We start from the raw sequence: 23,007 nt of genomic DNA, 5'->3' as shown, positions 1-23,007 counted from the left end.
ATTATGCAATAATGTTAAGTATTATATCAGATTTCGCTACCGCAATGCACTTATAATAAGTACGTTTTCATATTAATAATTAAGTAGGTACCTACATCTGAAAGAATAACTTTGCGTGTCATTATAAATTAAATTATTTTGAGAATTAACATTCTTATTTTTTTTCCTATTATAAGCCGTCGAACATTTATGTGCCTTTTCATGGTTACTTATGGGTACGTGGTTGAGTTAAAAGTCTTACTGTCTTTCTTACGATTAAAGTTAGGTACTAGGTTATACTTATAAAGTCAATTATAAAGAAAACAGTTGTAGTTTTCTTGAACAGAGAATCAGTAAAAAATCATGCAATCAAGTTTAATTACTATTAAATATAATACTGCACAAAAATACACAACATATTCAAAAAATCAAAACATTAACAAGAATTATAAAATAAAAAGGTTAGTTGTCCATTTTTCATCGTGGCTCAAAGACAGGTAGGACCGCCCTCGGAACGAATACACCGGGCGGCTTTCCTCACTCTCTTAAACGCTCTTGCTTAATGTACTGCGACTGTACAACATTAATACTATATTATTTTTTAATGTGGCAAAAAAATTGGCTCATTATTCTTTAATGATTTGAATGTAAGTTATAAATTACTTTAAATATATCTGTTGGCTAGGAATAAAATCGGCTTCTAGCCAGTACTGGCTTACGTAGTAGCTACGGACCTCCTTTTTCTGAATAGTAAAGTAATATTTACTTTTTGAAAATCATTGAAGATTGTGGTCGATACCTGTAATTGTTTGTTACATTTTGAACATTATATTTTGTCTGTATCGTAATATATAATGCATCGATGTTAACAATTGTTGGTTTTTCTAAATAAATAAATAATTATCTATTAATTATACACAGTCCAACCAGCTATTATTAACTATAGAAAATTGAGAAACATATCATGTAACATTATGAACGGAAAAGCTTTCTTGCAGGTTTGCACAGATCTGTGATTATAATTTTTTTTAAATAAGAGGGGGCGAGAGGCTCAAGGGATGAGAAGAGGTGAGGCAACCGCCCATGGATATCCACAAAATCAGGTTTCAAGAGATACGTGGCCGGCCTTTATGGTGGGTGTATATGTTGACGGTCCCTAAGTCATATCGGTTCGGGAAAACCGCAGCCGGTTATTAATTCCACAAAGTGGCTGTGCGAGGCAAGAAATTTCTTGCAAAACGTGCGGTCGTGGAATGCCAGACGCCAACGTGATGCGGGTGGTACTTTGCACGTAATGTCCGGTGGTGGAATTCGGCCGCTGGAATCAACCCGAACAGCTCCTCTGAGCACTCCCCGTGATAAATACGGTAGTAGATGCAGAGAGAACTCACATCTCTACGCAACGCCAAGGAATCAAGCCGATCGGAGATGACTTAATCGTTGATGATTCGAGACCAAGATTAAGTATTTGTAACTTAATCTTCAAGTATCAAAGTATTTCAATTGCAATAACCTCGGCAAGTGTTGGTAGAGTGCAAATCCGCGACAATGTCGACATTGTCGTAAGCCGTGTATCGCTAATAAAATAATGGCTGGCTAACCATTATGGTTTCCTAAATTCTATTCATCTGCTCCGGCTGCAATCGGAGTAAAACTTTTATATTGCTATTATTTTAATCATTGTCTTTTCCTTCTTATTTAACTATTCAAAAAGAATTTTATGATTTTATGAATATATATATATATATATAATAAATCTTATAGTCCCCTTAGATCTCAATAAGAAAATAATATTGTTTTGCACTGCCACATTCTATAATTCCAAAATAGAAAATCACTAGTTTTTCGAGAATTGTGTGAAATCATCAGTTAAAAAGGAATATTCTATGAGTAAAATTTTTATGATGCTGTAGTTGGACTAAGGACTGTTTTCATCATCGGGTTATAGCAAGTTTGCGGGCATATTCATGAAGTAAATTCGGTCTGCTTTCTTGTTATTCTGGTGAGTAGTCTAATAAATAAGAATATATTGTTTGTTTAGGCCTGTGATAAGATTCTTATCACTGTAATCCTTAATACAGCCCATCCTTTGTCTAAGCAAAATATATTAAATTTTCTTAATTTATATTTTTTAATTATCTTTTAATCAATCATTGATATAAAATATTTCTCTTTTAAATCATCCAATCTATATTCTGCTCTTAAATCAAAACATTTGCAGAACTTTCTCAATTTCTAAGTATAAGTAATATTCAAATATACAAATGATTCAAAATTACAATTGGAAAAATCTCCGAACTCCATTAGAAACAAAAATAAATTGAATTAAAACTCAATCGACATTTTCGATTCGGAGGCCTAACTCAATTAGACAGGGTGGGCCGATGGAAAAATAAAATAAATACCGAAAAAATTAAACAAAAAAGGAGTTCAGATATAATCTGAAATATCTCCGTAAATGCAAAGTGCGGGTGTTATTTTATTCAAATGAGGGGTGAACTTTTTTCAACCCTTTCGCGTCGCGCCATCAAAGTGGCCTGATATTCAATTAAAAAAAGAAGAGCGAGACTGAAAATTAATCAGAAAAAATGCTTTTAACTACATCTACATTTTAATGAAATTTATTATTGATCATTATTATTATAAAGCGAGCGAATACTTTGTCGAGATTCTATTACACTTTGTGTCTTTTGTTTTTTAATGTTCTTGTTCTTATTTACGATATATGAAACAGCTCTTTCAAATAGAGTCTCTTGCTGTTAGACAACTGACAAAAACAAGCCAGGAATATTAGTTTACTGTGCTTGACGAACGATGTCTTACACTAGCGATTTGTATGACAGTGTTTGCGTGCGTAATTGCTCAAAATAGAGGTTACTTCGAAAGTCTATTCTTTAGTATAAATGATCTTAGTTATAATATATAATAGTATATTAGGATACAAGTGAGCTATGTTCCTCATTAAACACAGTAGTTAAGTGTACTTAAAAAGGAGAATTTAACTTAATGAAAGTAAATCTGTTCATGTAAACTTTAGTGATAAGAAATCAGATTACGAGCCAGTTTACATTAATAAGAAAATAGTACCATACGAAAATACAGCTAAATATGTGGATATGACTCTTGATGCAAAGGCTGGAAGGCTCACATCAAGAAAAAAAAAGAGAATAATTAGAAATTCGTTTAAAAAATATGTACTGGCTTCTAGGAAGATACTCTAAGATATCAGTACAAAATAAAGTTTTATTGTACAAGCAAGTCCTTATGCCTGTATGGACTTATGGGATCCAGCTGTGGGGCTGCACCAAATAAACAAATATTCAAATCATACAATGCTTCCAGAATAAAGTAATGACTGAAATTTTGAACGCACCTTGGTAAAACAGTGAACTCCATCGGGACCTTAACATTGAGTTTGTTGAGTTATCCAAAACTATGCTGAAGCTCATCAAGACTTCACCATCACGTGAATGTCGAGGCCATCCAGCTCCTTGACAACACTGATATATTAAGAAGACTAAAACGAACAAAACCTTTTGAGTAAGTGTACTGCTACTGAATTTGTGTATTACAATATAATAACAGTGATTTTATAAAAGACACATGAACAAAGTGACTTCCCCTTAATAGAGTCATTATGAAATGTGTTAATGGACAGATTCTTTGTTTAATAGTTATAATAGCAGTTTAAGTTAAAGTAGAATTACTTACTAGTCTAATTTAAGGCTAGATTGTAATGCAAGTGGGGCAACATTATAATAACTATATTATTATGTTCCCTAATTGAAGAAAAAAAAATATACACGAGGCTGTGGGTAGCAGTAAATCAGCCAAGTGTCTAGTGAGCAAGTTGGACACAAGTTTCATACGTATTTTTTGAAAAAATTGTTTAATAATTAATTATCAGCATTTCTATCTTCAGTTCATAGTGCGCAGCCTTGGGTTACCGGAATTGTAAATCATATACCAGGTAACTCAGAGATTGCGTATTTGAACGAAGCTAACATTGCTTGGCTAAATATTGCAAACATTCAAATTTTTCCAGACGATTTAAAGTGTCAAAAAGCATGGGACGCACTTCTTTGTAAGTCAGCCTTTGATCTCATCTTCTGAAAGAACAGAGCGTGCTCGTCTTTTGGCCGTGACACAGAATGAGTCGGGCTTTTGGTTACAAGCCTTGCCTTCTGCGCCGATTGGAATGCTACTTGACAATAGGACATTGTCAATATGCGTATCACTCCGGCTACGTATAAAACTGAACGAACCACATTAATGTAGATGTGGCGTTCAGGTAGATGCTCTTGGGCGTCACAGGTTATCCTGCCTAAAATCGTCAGGCCGTATTAGTCGTCACGCCAGCATTAATGAAGTCATCCACAGGGCATTTGCTGCTCTCAATATAGCAGCTTTTTTAGGGCCAAATGGTAATTCCCGCCGCGACGGCAAGCGTCCGGATGGAACGACGCTGGTGGCTTGGGCACGGGGAAGGGCACTGGTGTGGGACGCTACTTGCGCCGACACTCTGGCTCCTTCTCATGTCCAAGTTACTTCAGTAAGTGCTGGGGCTGCTGCTTCGACTGCTGAAGACAGCAAGCGTCGCAAATATGTGGTCTCAGTGAGTCATACATCTTTGTGCCGTTTGGTGTCGAGACACTTGGCCCGTGGGGCGCAGAGGCGCGGAGAATATTCAAAATACTATCATCCCGCCTCAATAAGGCTACTGGTAACCCAAGCGCTTGCAGCTATTTCGGTCAGCGGATCAGCCTTGCGCGGTAATGCTGCCAGTATTCTTGGTAGTATTCACGTAATGATAGTTTTAATTTTATGTAGTCAGTAGTTTTATGTAGTATTGTAAATATAGTTATAAGATTTGTTTTTTTTTTTGAATAATATACACTTAATTGTTTAATTATTAAAACAATTGGTGAATATTCAATTTTTAAAACGATTTTTGGATTGTTTTTGATGCGATACAAACATAAAGATTTACGTGAACTACGAAAATTAAAAAATAACTTTAAATTTTAATTTAATAAACGTGTGATGCAAACCTATTATATATATTTAAATGTAAAATTTTAAAGGATTCGCTCTTTAAATCAAACAGCTTAAAAACATGATTGATTATAATTTACCGCAAATATTACACGAAAAGTTATAAGATTTTGTGACCAGGCGATTATTCCGTACTTATAACAAACATCAAAAAAACTTTAAGCTGATATCAAAAGTACGTTAATCCTATTCAGTAAATTGACGTCAGTTACTTTTCTACAAATCTCAAACTAAATCTATAGGATTATTTAATATCAAAATTTTGGATACTTATCGTTTGAAAATTTATTGAAGTAAGTAGGCGTTACTTTGCGGAAATCCATTATTAACCAAATGTTTTGAGTTTTTTTTGGGTTAATTTCACCAATTTTTGTCTTTTAAGTAATTTGACACGTGTTTCGCATCGACACGAGGCATCCTCAGGACATGTTGACTCGCCAAAATCTGGCACTCGAGTCTTGAGTCAGAGGCGAAACACGTGTCGAATTGTTTAAAAGACAAATATTAACGGAATTTACACTAAAGAAAACTCAAAACATTTTGATAATTATCATTTTTCAAAAGTTATTGGTTTTTATTTTACATTATATTTTTAAATGAAAAAGCATTACATAATTATATACGTTCCCATTGTTGTCATTCTCATATTTCAATCAGGTTTTGACATCTAATTTGGCAATGTTGTACAAAATATATTTTTAAAAATTTTTGTGCCTTTTTTCTAAAAGTAGCTAAGTTTACAGTCGGCATTCGTTCCTAATAATTATTTGGTATTGAAATATGTTGTTATTGATAAAAAAATAATATTAATTTAATTATAATATATATATAAAACACAACTTTTGAATTAAAAGATCTTCCAGACCATTCAACATGTAAGTATATATATGAGCCTAGGCACGAGGCAGGCAGCGGCTAAAGCGAAAATGATTGGGAGAGTCCGCTAGGGGTCTGCCGTCAGGGCTGATATGTGACCGGTACGTTGTTCAACAAACGCTGACGATGATTTAAGCTCGGCCGTTTTAAGTGTATTACCGAGGTAGAAATCCGGCTTTCTAAGCTGAGGCACGGATTGGAGAGAGGCGGCCATTACCGGGCGATTTATGTTCTTGTCGCAGAGTTGAGAGAGTTGCATTGTCGGATATACTCATTGCATGGAAGAATGAGTCGTTGTCATTCGTATTTCGTCTTTCGTCTTAGATCTTATGTATCTTTTATACGCCGTGGACTCATTATTTATATACGCATGTATTTGTATTTCTGTTTGTGTTTTTCTAATAAAATAAATTAATTACGTGCAACTATCCATGTACTAAATCGAATGGATGTAACTCGTCGATAAGGCTTACGTATTTAACCCCAGACGAGATAATGTTTATTGTTAATAAGTACATAGCCCCTAAGAAGAGTACAGACTTGTATGGTATATCAGCTAACCGTGCCTTATTGAACCCACTTGCATGCATTATAGCTACCTTTTTAACGCCTGCGTTCGCAAGGGTATACCCCTCTGCTCTCAAGCGAGTCAAGATATCCCCGCTATATAAAGGCAAAGGCAAATAAGTTGACATCAACTCTTACCGGCCGATATCGATAGTTCCCGCCATCAGCAAAATATTCGAAGTCGGTTTGAACCACAGGCTTCTGTCCCTCATAGGAGAACGCAACTTGATGACTGACAAGCAATACGCCTATAGAAGCGGACGCGCTACTACTAAACTTAACTTCTACGGTATACGCAATCCGGCACTGTCCTTGCTAACCTCATTCTTGTCCAAGAGATCACAGACTGTTGTAGGGCAAAACTGAAGTTTAAAGTCATCTGAAACGGTCACGACCCTCGGAGTCCGGCAGGGCAACACTCTGTTAAGCCTTCTGCTAAACAACTTGCCCGAAGCAGTTGGCGACGCAGAGGTATTTACGTACGCAGACGACGTCACCGCTATTGTCACCGCACCGACAACATTCGAGTTGCAGCAGAGGCTAAACTCAGTTTTTCAAAAATTTGAGCAGTGGTTCCGATCAAACAGTCTGGCTCTGAATAAAGATAAAACTTGTTTTATGTCCATCTACCTGAATGGTACACTACCGCCGCCTCTTGCAGTCACCGCGGGCGTTACCCCAGTAGAGATGGTACACTCAACAAAATTGCTCGGATTTTATTTGGACAGTAGCCTCACCTGGGATGTCCACATTGACGAGCTCTGCTCTAGACTTGGTCGTGCCTGCTTTGCATTACGCCGGCTCGCCAGCACCGCATCTCGCAGCGTGATAGTTTCGTGCTATCACGCTACCGTCCACAGCAATATCAACTACGGTGCAGAGCTCTGGGCGCGGGCCGCGGACGTTGGGCGAGTCTTTGTCATGCAGAAACGATCCGTGCGCGTCATTGTGGGCGTCTCAGACGATGTCTCTTGTTAGAGCTGTTCTGAGATTTAAAAATCATGCCTCTACCTTGCGAGCTGATAGCACTGTACACGTATCGTAACATAAACCTTTTCCGATGGACAGGTGTTAATACATTCAGATCCATACGCAGCAACCATATCGCACACTTACTGGTCACGCCAGACCATAAGCTGCGAAAATCGGAGAGATCAGTTTATGTATTGGGTCCATCTGTCTATAACAGGCTGCCGAACTCGATCAAGAAAGATGCAACATCCATAGCGGTATTTAAGACACAACTTCGAAAGTGGGCTTTTTTTTATGAATAGGAGGACAAACGAGCGTACGGGTCACCTGGTGTTAAGCGATCACCGCCGCCAACATTCTCTTGCAACATCAGAGGAATCACAAGAGCGTTGCCGGCCTTTAAGGAAGGTATACGCGTTATTTTTGAAGGTAACCATGTCGTATCGTCACGGAAACACCGCACAAGGAAGCTCATTCCACAGCTTTGTAGTACGAGGAAGAAGACTCCTTGAAAACTGCACTGTGGAGGACCGCCACACATCCAGATGGTGGGGATGATATTCTATCTTGTGGCGTGTCGTGGTGGAATTCGGCGGCAGGAATCAGGTTAAACAGCTCTTCGGAACACTCCCCGTGATAAATGCGGTAGAAGACACACAATGAAGCGACGTCTCTACCCAACGCCAAGGCTTCTCGAACATACGTTTTATTTAGTGGAAGTGTTTTACAAGATGCCAGTTATTTGACTAGGTAACACTTAATAAGTATACTTATTTTACAATACGTAAAAAAATATTAATTTTCTTTATATAAATAATAATATATCTTTATATAATTTCTTTCTTTATTTAGTTTTCTTTTATTTTTATATATTATGGATGTTTGTTTATTGTATTAAATATATCAATGTCTTGCAACCCATAATACTATGCTATATATGCCTAATTTGGGGCTAGATAATTTGTGTAAAAAGTGTGTCAATATTATTATTATATAACGTAACAAAAATTTACATAATATTGTATTTTTGTCAGTTGGGTACTTCCCTCCCTTTCTAAAATGATAATTAGAATTTTTAATTGACTTATTTTCTCTGTGACTTTTAACAATGGTGTTATCAATAAAATATGATTTGATTTGATTATGACTGTGTTGTCTATTTTTTTGTGGGCGTTGAACGCGACACCAAGTAAAACACAGTCTTATAAACCTTAGAACTGTAATGGTAAGTACACTTCACAAAGCCTTATGATAATGTAATAAGAACGTGGGGTTGTCGGCATGCGCGTGTGACCCAACCACCTCGCTCGACAGTACTTCTCTGACTGATGCTCGGCGTTCGCCCCACGCCCGCACTCGCACAGCACGCCGTTTACACTCGAGCTAAGACAAAAACCGAATCATCTTCGTAATCGTTTCTTCTGAACGACGTTTTTGACTACGACATAATATATAAATTGCAATGTCTCGCAAATAAACATTCATATTTATCAGGATTCAATCCTCGAAACATTAGATCAGGTGAAAGCCACTAACTACATATATAAAATAATCAAATCTTTAAGGAGGACTATTTACAAACTAGGGCTGATACATGTAATCCACTCTTTACAGCCGTAAGTAAACCGTGTATTTTATTAATTAAAATTAAAATAATTAAAATTTAAATAAAATCATGTTTTTATAGCGGGTCAAATTAGCAAATCGTTGCTCAAAATACAAAGCACTCTATAAATGAGCTTTAAAGAAATACATTCAGACGTTTTCAATAAGATGTAGAGTTTATTGAATTAGACGTTACTTTGCGGAAATCCATAATTATACAAATGATTTAAGTTTTCTTTAGTGTTAGTTCCGCCAATATTTGTTTTTAAAAACAATTCGACACGTGTTTCGCCTCTACACGAGGCATCCTCAGGACGTGTTGTCTCGCCAAAATCTGTCACGAGACTATGCTTTGCAAATTCTCGGAATGGGGCCAACAAAATGTAGTCCAATTCAAGCCACAAGCTTGTGCGTTCACCACTAAAAAGTCTCCCTTTGTCGTATCCCCTCGATTCGAGAACACTCCTCTAACTGCCACAGCCTGTATTATCATACTTGGCGTCGATATATCGAACGACGTTCAGTTCCGTGGTCACTTGGAAGAGAAGGCCAAACTGGCCCGTAAAAAGCTTGGTGTACTCAGTAAGGCGAGTCAGATACTTCACTAAAATCCACCGCCTGCAACTTAATAAGGTGCAAATTCTGCCTCACATGGAGGACTGTTCTCACCTCTGGGCGGATGCTCCCCGGTACCAGCTTCTTCCATTTGACCGCATACAATGAAGAGAGGTTCGAATCATCGACGATCGGCTTGATTCTTTGGCATTGCGCAGATGTGGGTTCTCTCTGCATCTTCTACCGCATTTATCACGGGGAGTGCTCAGAGGAGCTGTTCGGGTTGATTCCAGCGGAAGAATACCACCACCGGACATTACGTGCAAAGTACCACCCGCACCACGTAGACGTCTGGCATTCCACAACCGCACGTTTCGTTAGAAATGTCTTGCCTCGCACAGCCACTTTGTGGAATCAATTACCGGCTACGGTTTTCCCTTCCCTTCAAGAAAAAAGCATACTTCCTACTTCCACCTTAAAGGCCGGCAACGCATTTCTTGACACACCTGTTGTTACGGATGTACATGGGCGGTTGCCTCACCTCTCCCTATCCCGTGAGCCTCTTGCCCGTTTGCCCCCTTTTATATAAAAAAAACCCATTCTAAAAAGAATGCCTCAGACCTGAGAATAACGGGCGCAACAAACTCAGCGGGCTTCTTTTTTTACGGGACGCGGTCAGGAGGGGTCGATCCATTCCCAATCTGTGTTATCATTAACTAAATTAAAGTAATTTACGTTAAAGTAACCTTTACCACACAAACTTTTTAACAACTTTTTAAATATCGTAATACTTTTGTTTAGAACATTTTCTGAGATTTTGTTGTAGAAGCATGTATATCGCCCCATAAAAGACTTACTAACTCGACTTAGCCGAGTAGCACACTCTACATTCACTCAGTGGGTAAGGATGAAGAGTTATATTGAGCGCCCATATTTATCCATGTGTGAGTGTATGTATTGTTTTTATTGAAATCTTTACAATTAATCGCTGTGAAGTACGTATTGCGTATGTCATTCTCACACGAAGTTTAAAATTTAAACTTGATCGGTGGCGTATATATATTACTATCGCTTGGATGTAAATTAAGATCATTGTGTTTCGCTTCAACGAATCAAATGAATATATTTTTTTATTAAAATTAGGGACGAGATGAGCAAGACGTTCAGCTGATGGTAATTGCCAGTAACAGTTCCGTTCACGATTCTTAAAAAACCCAAAAATTCTGAGCACCACTACAATTGCGCTTGTCACCTTGAGACATAAGATGTTAAGTCTCATTTGCCCAGTTATTTCACAGGAGTTCGTCGCGGACAAACAACTTGACAAAGAATTTATATATATATCTTAATATTAATATTGTTAAAGTAATTTGTATAATACTCGACTAATGCGCATGTACTCATTCAAAATGTTTTCCGTTTTCATGGACATCTGTATAATCGATTGTGAACTCAATGTCTACTAATGTGGCTTTTTTAGGGTTGAGAGTCCGATTTAATGTGCATTTTGTTTTTGTATTTTTTAGTATGAAAAAGAAAAAATTTGTAAAAATACATTAATATTTTTAGCTCAATAGATATAACCGTTGACTCTCACCACGGACCCCTTGGTTCGATCCTCGCCCGCCACGTACTAATGTGTTTTCAATTTTCAAATTCATAATAATATGTATGTTTATTCGACGCTTCAGGAGGTCGACAGTGCTTTTGTGGTTCCGCTGGTGTTACAAACGAGTCTGGGCCGCGGTGATTACTTAACATCAGGTATGCTCTTTTGACCTCCTCTTCTTTAAAAAATATATTAGTTACTCTTTAGACTGCTTAACTACCACAAAAAACAAGGTTTGTTGAAACAAGAGTGTCGTTGATAGTTTTTTTTTATGACTGTAAAGGACGAGACGAGCAGGACGTTCAGCTGATGTTAAATGATACGCATCCGTTACAATGCAGTGCCGCTCAGGATTCTTGAAAAGCCCCAAAAAATCTGAGTGGCACTACAATTGCGCTCGTTACCTTCAGACATAAGATGTTAAGTCTAGAAATTTCTCTAGCTGCGGCGCCCTTCAGACCGAAACACAGTACTGTTTACAGATTATTGCTTCACGGCAGAAATAGGCGCTGTTGTAGTACCCATAATCTAGCTGGCATCCTGTGTAATCTAGTACAGATAATAAAACAATTTTACTTATGTTTGCAAAAATATAATTCAGACCGCTGGAATCATATTTGCAGTAACTAGTGTTCCAGTGGTTATCACCCCGATAACATTAACTTATAGTGTTCTAATCACTATTGAGTGGGAATCTTCTAAGAACAGTAGCCGGTTATATTTTATTTACAAGGGCACTGTGGCTAGTGAAATATTATTTTTCTACTTTCATCTGTCATTAATACAGCCACTATCAGTAATATAAGTACATACTTTACTGAGCCTGAAAATATCTATACTCTTTGGCGTAAAAAAGTATTATTTACCGTACTATAATGTCGCCGATAAAGCACAGTTGTTTTGGTGCCACAGACGACCAAATTTAGGTTAGGTATGGTAGGTTCATAGAAACATTAGGCAAAACGTAGTATTAGTATAGCATACTACACACATAATAGTTTCATGTTGAAATCATTTATTTAGACTAAACATTTTAATGTCAACTTAAGAAGAAACCTTGTTAATATAATTTGCCAAGATAATGCTGTATGTATATTATGAGATATACCTTGAAGAAAAAATGAAACCAGTCACCAGAGTTATGTATGTATACAATACATTTCCCGCCCATTTAAGCAGCCTAGCGAAACTCTAAGAAAAAGCGATTCACTCGATTGTATGAAACGTGTAGTGATTGATAGATTGACAGACGACGGCTAGAATCTTGTAAAAAACGAAGATAGACGAAGTCCACTACGTTTCAAACAATTAATGTTCACTTTCAAACTTAGCCGGATTATACTTGGTCACCAATCGCCATACTGTTATTACTACTATTTCAAATTTGTGTCAAATCACAGCACGTTTCATACTGGACTAAATTTCAATTTTTACCTAGGCAGACCCGCCTCTTACTACGTAGTACTTACATCCTCTTTGATTTAAGCGGCAACTTGAAAACTTGGTATATTTGTTTGTTTTATTTAAAATTCTAGTCGTAGAAAATACATTGTATGCGACACGTTTTATAACTAGGACGAAAAACGCTCGTGACGTCAATTATTACGATGTTCGCCTGCTCACATCATAACCCACGCCACTCGTGTTTTTGACCCTCATTATACAATTGTTGCTAAAATACTCTTTGAGATGTTATGGGTCAGGGTGACAAGCACAACCACAGTGCCCCTGAGAAATTAAGGTTTTTCAAAGAATCTTAAGGCATGGCGGTTGACTCATAATTAGATAAACGTTCTGCTCCTCTCGTCATCTGTAATCATAAAAAAAGGTTAAGTATTAAGACATAAGAATTAAACTTAGTTCTCAGTAAACAGTTTGTTATGTTTTCGCAGTTCTGGGATTTTATACACGAATTTTATGTTTATATCAAAAGTCATGGATGATGCGGGACTCGAACCCGCGCCTCTCAGGTACCGTTCGAGCACTCTTACCAACTGATTGATGATTCGGACGGCTAGCTTAGTTATTTATTTCCAATGACGTACATATAACGTACATATAGCTATGTGATGGTTGACAGCCCTATGTAACTTAAGGTCATTTCTTAATTAAAAGTAATTTCATTTTGTTACAATACCAAATAAATGGATATGAAATGTCGTTAAGCTTTTGTACAGTAATGTCGTTTTGTCTTACTTTCAAGTGATACATTTTTGTGAAAAATGTCTGTGCCATCTGACAGTCTTAAAAGAAGAATTAATTTTATAATCGATAGCTTAAAGCCTGTGATGAAAGTAGGGAACTGTTTTGGAATATTCAAGTTTTCCTATACAAATCAAAATCTAACCAATACCTCAAAGAAACTTAAATTTCTGAGCCTTGCGCTAGCATGCCTTATAAATTTTCCGTATTTATACAGCCTAGTAAAATTGATTTTTATGCAAGACGGAGATCAAGGGATTGATTTAATAGAACAGATACCCGGGCTATTTGAAGCTGCGCATTATATAATGTCAATTCCTGCTTCCTTTTATTTTTGTGAAAAGAATAAATCGATAATTAAAAATTTATCCAAAATCGACCATTTTCTAAAAATCAGTGATAATTTTTACATTTCATCAAAGACGAATGTACGAAGAGGGCTATATATTTACATTATAGTTTTCTGTATTACTGCTCTAGTAGATATTGCAACGTTTGGATTAGTGCATTGGGTTATATTAGCATATTTGATTATCATAACGTTCGAGAGACACATTGAAATTTTCTTGTTTTATACGTATATGAAGTGCTTAATTCAAAGACTAAGTGTGATAAACAGGTTTCTGCAGAAAATTTGCCCAAATACGTCGAGGATGAGTATATATTTGGATGTACACAGATCTAAAAGAATAACTCCGGATCCAATGGTGCAAAGACAAACAATCGGTTTGATATCAATATCCTCAGCGTACGATCTTATTGGTGAAACTGTTCGTCTGGTAAATGAAGTGTATAGTTTGCACATTATCATGTCATTATCTTGTTCATTCTCCTACATACTTACAACTATTTGGCTGTACATATATTACTACAGCTTCCGACTTATACCAAATCCAATACTAGATTTCGTATGCTGGTGCACCACTGAGATAGTTTTTGTTGGAGTACTTTCGTATGTTTGTGAAGAAATAGAATCTACTAGGAATGACACAAAAGTTTTAGTTAACAACATAATAATGGATTACAGTTTACCAAATAAAGTACGAAGTGAAGGTAAAACACTAATGGAATTGATAGACGCCTGGCCATTACGTGTTGATGTCTTCGGAATGTTTGACGTTAATATTAAGTTATTACTGAGTTTTGTTAGTGTGTCTACTTCTTACTTGATTGTAATAATTCAAATTTCTCATTTCTATTAATGTATATTAAATAAATTACTAAACTTTGATTTTTTTCCTTCACCTATACCACAACTAGTTTTGATTTAAAAAAAAATCAGAGACTTCTTAACACGTAACTTCGTAACTTCTACCATCAGAAATATACTCCTGTGTAAATTAATGTTGTAAGTTAGCCCTTCTGTTCTCGTTATTATCATCAGATGTCCACTATTGGACAAGGGCCTTTCTCAAAGGTGACCATGACGTGACCATAACGATCGGTCCTGCGCTGACATCATCCAAACCTTTCCGGTGATCTTGATCGTCGTGCCGTCTTGTGGAGGGCCTACGTCTTCCGATACGTGGTCGCCAATCAAGGACTTTACGGCCCCACCTGTCCGTCAATCTATGTGTCCTGTCCACTGCTACTTCAGTTTAACAACCATACTAAGAATAAATTGTAAACAATTTGCCGATACACAGGTAATTGTTGTAGGAATTAACGTACTTTGTGGAATCAATTACCGGCTGCGGTTTTCTCGAATAGATACGACTTAGGGACCTTCAAGAAAAAAGCATACCTTAAAGGCTGGCAACGCAGATTTTGTCTAGATGCCTACGAAGATGCTAAACAAATCTTCCTGGAATGTGAGGCTGGGTGAGGGCAGGTTGCCTGCCCCACTCTTGTCCAGTGAGGATACTGCACCTCTTAAAGGTCATAGGCCTGGAGGATGTAATTTAGATACAAATTAGAACTCCAAATATGCAAGGAGAAAAAATTCGCTGAACGTTGCCCTCTACACTACCTCATCACAAAGAGCATAGTCATCGTTAGGGCGTGCGTACATACGTAAGGGGCACAATAGATCTACAGATTTAAGTGTTTTTAATTTTTACTTTAATTTTCCGAACATATACGTAAAAAGCTTTTCGATTTGGTTTTGACTGCCAGACGTTAAATTGATAAAATATAATATTAGGTTTCCTGTTATCTTTAATTAAAACAGAACCCTATAAATTGTGGGACGCTTGGTCAAACACTTTTCAATTGTCAAAAATCACACACACCCTTTTTATTACGCCATCTTTGATTTTGATCTTAACATTATTTGCATTATAAAGCAGATCGCGTCATTGTAACAATCACCTATTAAATATTAATTAGTTTGCGGATAACGTTATTAAAATTTAGATTATAATCGTAGACTTCTCCAATCCTTTACGTAACGAGGCTAAATTCGATATTGGTTTTTTACCTAATCTCGTATTCAAATTTTAATTATAAATATTTCTGCGCTTTGAATAAAAATGAACTAATTTTGCGAGTTTGGTGAATTATAACGAGATATTTGAATTAATAATTGTTGAGCTAACACCGATGTGTAAGAGAAACAATAAAGTAATAATTGCTTGCGTTATAAGAGTAAATAAATTTAATAATTATAGATATAAAAGGCTTTTGTAATGAACCCTATTATGTTTATATAAGAAAGATAAGATTTATTTAACGCACAATCACCTCAAGTTAACATATCGATATGTTACTGCGAACATTCGGCGTGGAATTTTTCGTAGATGGTTCCAGACTTTTTGTTGGATCTACGTCTTTATTTTTTCCGCTAGTAAAAACAAAAGACTGTTATTTTATTCATTCATAGGGATACCTTACAATCCTCAAGTTTTAAATATTCGTCTTTTATAATTATTTTTGCTTTAACCTGATTATTATAATTTTTAATGTGTTTAATATTTCATAAAGTCAGATAATTTGGTATTAAACCAAATGATTCAAATGACATAAGCAGCGATCTCACTAACAACTGAAGATATTCATCATACTATAGTCAATATCCTAAAATACTCGATAGTTAAAAAAATTACAAGAAAATACTATTTTCCTACCGATTACACAACGGTGTAACAGAAGCCAACTCATACATACACAATTAATTTAAACATTAGTATCTGGAAAAGCACTTTTCATCAACTCATATGCATATTAAAACGATTCTTTGTGATTATGACGCTTAGAATATAACATTTGACACGCCATTACTGCATAATACAACACTTTCCACTTTATCATAATTTGATACGGTCTGGGTTATCATATAAATTAGGCCCCCGCTCTTTTTGAAGGTATCAAATCGTTGTGCAAGGTAAACTTTTTTAAACATCTTGAATTTACGTTATTAATTTCTTAAAAACCGCACACATTCAATATGATAGGGACGATAAACTTAAATATTATGTAGTTATAATATTTTTATTTTACAACCTTGAAATTTCGAGGAAAGTGTTCTTATCATTATATCATCATATATTATATATTCATGCAAAAATGGAGCGATGGATAGAAAACATTTGCAGAATGCGTGATTTGTGAAGTCAAACTTAACCCACAGGAATAAAAGACTAAACAGATATGATGACATATTTCTGATAAGAAAATGAAAAGAACCGAATTTTAGTTAGTATTACTATTACTTATCATCTTATTACAACGTTTTAAGGGCCCTAAATCGTACTATATCACAGAAGTGAATAATAAAAGTATACCTACAAAGTTAAGTTAGTACCTAACTGCAAATTATATGAAAGTAAACAGAACATTTTTAATTTAAGGGTGCAACAAAGTTCACCTAAAATTTCAACTCCGATAATTGGAAATCTGAAAATGTTCTTTCTAACATTTTTCATCCTAACAATCACAATTCCTAATTTAATTGTCTCTAATGTTAATAATTCCGAAGCATTCAACTTCATAATGTCAGTAGCAATAAACATCTATTATACTTTTATTTGTTTTCCTATTTTTTCTCAACATAACCATCGTTTATACTATTATTCAAAGTCATATCTTTTTTGTTTAGATTTCTTTTTATTCATAATAATCAATATTATATACATTAATTTTGCGTAACTTTGTTTTCATATAACATGTAGGTATAACATATAAGAATAATAGTACCATGATACAAGTAGTTAAATACATGTTTTCATATTATATACATTTCAATTAAATAAGTTTAATATTAGCGGCTATAGCTTTCAAATAATCACTTTTATTGGTGTATTGATGATAACCTCTTTATGAAGTTTGACTTTGACAGGTAGTGATTGCAATGAGAAATATTTTATGATTCTGTGCATATAAAATAATAAAAATCCAAATCATTTTCCAAACACTAAAGGTAGGTTAGGTTAAGTTAGAACATAAATACATTGATGCCCGGCCGCAGGCCTGGCAACACCCATTATTAATAGTCATCATTTCATCCGGAAGACGTCCACTGCTGGACAAAGGCCTCCCCCAAATATCACCATGACGATCGTTCCTGTGCTGCCCTCATCCATCCTACTCCGGCGATCTTGACCAGATCCAATAATAATCATTAAAACTATAAATATCATCTTCTACCCACATATATTTTTTATTACACTTGGTAAATGTTTCTTTCTGAGTATGAGTGAAAATATTATGGTGAGTATGTTAAGGAATAAAAGCGTTATGATAAAGAACAGTAGGAGTTTAAATATGTTTACATTAATGATGTTATTAAATACAATTTTCGGAAACATCAGTGCTATGAGCATCGCCGGTAGCACTACAAATAGTATGAATGAAAACTTTAGGATGAAAATTTTTAGAAGGATGATCATTCGGATTACAAATAGTTAGGAAGAACAATTTCGGGTAAAGAACTTTAGGTCAGCCAATATGGACCCTTATTTTAACCATGTATAATACAGTATTGTGTAAAAACAAAGAGGTTTTATGGCGTTGAAATCCATTTACATTTTTGGAATAAATAAATGTGTTCCTAATTGAGACGAAAATATATTTATTAATTTCAAATTATTTATAATTCACAATAATTTGTAATAAAATATATGCATTTTATCACTTAAATTATAATTTTAAAGTATTGCTATATGTAATTAATCAATTTACAATTGGCGCGTGTAAAAAAGAAATAGTAATTTCCCATAATTTGTAACCAACTTCGAAAAGTAGGATTCAACCGGTATTTTATGTATGTACACCGATAACTCTGAGATTTCTGATCCGATTTTCGTGATTCATCTTTAGCGAGATTATTATGCGAAATGTTGCCATACAAATTTGACATCATTATGCCCAGTACTTTTCAGCTTAGGAACATTTTTGTTTATGTGGATGATATAATTATAGTTTGTGTACGGCTTTTTAGGAGTTTTCATGTACATTACTTATATATTGAGAGAGGCCTTTGTCCAGCAGTGGACGTATTCCGGCTGAAATTTTGATGATAATCATGAGAATAGAAGAGCTTAATTCCAAAATTAATGGTACACCGGGCGAGTATATTGCAGTTACGAAGTCTAGCTACATGTTTAGAAGTCTCTGAAATTTTTTATACTTGGGTCAAAACTAGCTGTGTGATAGGCGAAGGAAAAAAACAAAGTTTTGTTACATTTTATTTAATATAAATGAGAAATTTGAATTATTACAATCAAGTAAGAAGTAGACACACTAACAAAACTCAATAATAACTTAATATTAACGTCAAACATTCCGAAGACATCAACACGTAATGGCCAGGCGTCTATCAATTCCATTAGTGTTTTACCTTCACTTCGTACTTTATTTGGTAAACTGTAATCCATTATTATGTTGTTAACAAACACTTTTGTGTCATTCCGAGTTGATTCTATTTCTTCACAAACATATGACAGTACTCCAACAAAAACTATCTCAGTAGTGCACCAACATACGAAATCTAGTATTGGATTTGGTATAAGTCGGAAGCTGTAGTAATATATGTACAGCCAAATAGTTGTAAGTATGTAGGAGAATGTACAAGATAATGACATGATAATGTGCAAACTATACACTTCATTTACCAGGAGAACAGTTTCACCAATAAGATCGTACGCTGAGGATATTGATATCAAATCGATTTTTTGTCTTTGCACCATTGGATCCGCAGTTATTCTTTTAGATCTGTGTACATCCAAATATATACTCATCCTCGATGTATTTGGGCATATTTTCTGCAGAAACCTGTTTATCACACTTAGTCTTTGAATTATGCACTTCATATACGTATAAAACAAGTAAATTTCAAGGTGTCTCTCGAACGATATAAGAACCATACATGCAAATGTAATCCAATGCACTAATCCAACAGTTGCAATATCTACGAGAGCAGCAATACAGTAAATTATAATGTAAAAATATAGCCCTCTTCGTACATTCGTCTTTGATGAAATGTAAAAATTGTCACTGATTTTCAGAAAATGGTCGATTTTGGATAAATTTTTAATTATCATTTTATTCTTTTCACAAAAATAAAAGGAAGAAAGAATTGACATCATATAAATCGCAGCCTCAAATAGCGCGGGTATCTGTTCTATAAAATCAATTCCTTGATCTTCGTCTTGTATAAATATCAATTTTACTAGGCTGTATAAATACGGAGAAGTTATTAGGCACGCTAGTGCAAGGCTCAGTAATTTAAGTTTCTTTGAGGTATTGGTTAGATTTCCTCCCGTATAGGAAAACTTGAATATACCAAAACAGTGCCCTACTTTCATCACAGGCCTTAAGATATCGATTATTAAATTAATTCTTCTTTTAAGACTGTCTGATGGCACAGACATTTTCACAAAAATGTATCACTTGCAAGAAAGATAAAACGACTTTCCTGTACAAAAGCTTAACGAAATTTCATATCCATTTAATTGTTATTGTAACAAAATGAAATTACTTTTCATTAAGAAATGACCTAAGGTTACATAGGGCTGTCAATCTCACATAGCAATTATAATTAGTTTTCTTCTTATGGTGACATTAAAATGTTTAGTCTAATGAAGAAAATATTATGTAGGTATGTAGTATACTCAATTACTACGTATTGCCAAATGTTTCAATGAATCTACCATACCTAACCTAGATATTTTGGTTATTTAAGCAACTGTGCTTTTTTGGCGACATTATAGTACGGTATATAATGTTTTTAAGGCCATAGTGTATAGACTTTTTCAAAGTCTCAACAAAGTATGTAGGGAACCTGTTGAAACTAAGACAGTTTTTTAGATATCTGTTTTTTTATTTGATGAACTGTATTGTGTGTGTACTGTTTATGAGTTTTTTAAATAATAGTTCAAGAAAAGAACCAATGGCATATACTTCAAAACATAATATTCATTATAGTCACGTGATCCCCTTTAGTAGACAGAAAAATAATTTACACACGAGAACTTTACTGTGCTTTGTTAATGCTATTGCTTTGGCTGAAGTGAACCTCGTTAGGGATCTAGGGGTCATCATCGACAACAGGTTAAGGTTCAATTCTCATATTGATGCAATTACTAAAAACAGTTTTCAGATTTTAGGCTTTGTGTTACGCAACTCCAAGCCCTTTAAAAGGCCCACAACGAAAATCACCATTTATAATGCTCTAGTGCAGAGCACTTTAGAATATTGTACGGTCGTTTGGAACCCGAATTACGATGTATATAACAAACGCTTAGAATCAGTTCAGAAGAGGTCTCTCTGGCATTTATCTTATTGCTGTAATCTAGCGAATAAAATTCCTTCTTATACAGGTAGACTGCAGTATTTCCACCTTAACTCACTTAAGTCCCGTAGAACTTTGCTCGACAGTATGTTCCTCTTTAAATTACTACATAATACTATTGATTCTCCTCATCTTATATCGAAACTAAACCTCACTGTTCCAAAAACTCAACCGAGAGCATCTAAGAAATATAATCCATTTCTCTGTAATTATGCAGGATCTAATTTAGGCTATTTCTCTCCCGTGCATAGAATTACGAACGAATATAACAGTCATCACGATGAAGTCGATAAATTTGATCACAACTTACACAAATTTAAAAAATATATTAAAACGGTTCTTTCAAGGGAGGGATGGTCGTTATTTTCGATAGTATTTTGTGTAAATTTTTATTAAGATTGTATTCGTAGATATATAATATATTTTAGTTCTTATTTTAGTTTGTGGCTTAATTTAATTGAATAGCATGTCATTTTCGCCTATAATTGAGGCATCACTTATGAATGTTATTGTTTTTGTATTATACTGTGTTTATACATATTAGTGTAAACCTTGTTGGCGGAATTTCATAAATAAATAAATAAATATCAATGATATGTTGTGTCCAACCTACACATCCAACATACATTGCTATGCAGACGACAGCACTGGTGATGTTAGTATACAAGGGCCATGCAGGTCTCTCTCGGGAAATCGTCGTACAGTACCGGGAGAAACTTGTGTCATCTATCGAGTCCTCTCTTGAGAAGATCCTGGAATGGGGTAAATTACACCTTGTCCAATTTAACCACCAGAAGACTCAAGTTTGCGCGTTTACCACTAAGAAAAAACCCCATTCGTCGTATCACCTCTCTTCGACATGTTTCATTCAATTGCCATTTCCATGATCATATGGAGGGCAAAGCTAAATTGGATTTGAAGATGCTGGGCATCATTAATAGAGCACGGCAATTCTTCAAGCCAGCCCACATTCTAGCGCTCTACAAAGCGCAGGTCCGGCCATATAATATGTAGTATTGCTCATCATCTCTGGTCAGGTGCACCTCAGCTCGATCTATTTGACCACGTGCAACGCAGAGCTGCTTGATTTGTAGTGAACCCAGTGTTGTGTGAAGGGCTTGATCACTTTGCGTTGCGTAGATACGTCGCTTAATTGTGTGTCTTCTACCGCATTTATTACGAGGAGTGTTCCAAAGAGCTGAATCACGTGCTTCCTACCCCCGAATTCCACTTCCATTATATTTATCATCCCTACCATCTGGATGTGTGGCGGTCCTCCACAGTGCGGTTTTCAAGGACTACAAAGCTGGTGAATGAGCTACCTTGTGCGGTCTTTCCGGGACGATACAACATGGGTATCTTCAAAAAAACGGCGAACACCACATTCCTTAAAGACCGGCAACGCTCCTGTGATTCCCCTGGTGTTGAAAGAGACTGTGGGCGGCGGTAATCCACCGATAATTCACCGGCGATATAATGTACGTACATATGAATTCGAAAAACCAAAACACATTAGTATGTGGCGGGCAAGGATCTGACCGGGGGCTCCGAGAAAAGAGTTGACGATTCTGCCTTTTGAGCTACCCAAACTTTACCCCAGAAAGATAATCTATGTCAAAATGACTCCCGTGCCGACGACATTTTGCTGTAACTTAGGTCGCACGTGTCCAACTGGTAAGTAACCGCCACTTCGATATTTTACAGCCATAGGAGTCAAAATGACCTATGATTATCTCTTACGTGACTTTTATGATTTTTAATATACCAAGTATAAGTTACTTTTTTTTGTTGGATCGGTTTATTTTTGCTATTGACTGCATACATACTTACATTATATACTCCAAAAACATTGCCAGTA

The 23,007-nt window shown here is 35.6% G+C and overlaps 1 protein-coding gene across 1 annotated transcript; it reads left to right on the top strand.

The window, feature by feature from the left end:
• Window positions 1-13,440: 13,440 nt before the first annotated feature.
• Window positions 13,441-14,622, top strand: LOC126972907 (uncharacterized). Its single transcript, XM_050820009.1, has 2 exons — window positions 13,441-13,609; window positions 13,943-14,622. The coding sequence occupies exons 1-2, from the start codon at window positions 13,441-13,443 to the stop codon at window positions 14,620-14,622; spliced, it is 849 nt and encodes a 282-aa protein (XP_050675966.1).
• Window positions 14,623-23,007: the final 8,385 nt, after the last annotated feature.

This window comes from Leptidea sinapis, chromosome 27 (genome assembly GCF_905404315.1).
Source record: "Leptidea sinapis chromosome 27, ilLepSina1.1, whole genome shotgun sequence".
Lineage (NCBI taxonomy): Eukaryota > Metazoa > Arthropoda > Insecta > Lepidoptera > Pieridae > Leptidea > Leptidea sinapis.
Note: the sequence above shows the minus strand (reverse complement) of the source record. Positions and strands in the feature narration are given on the sequence as shown.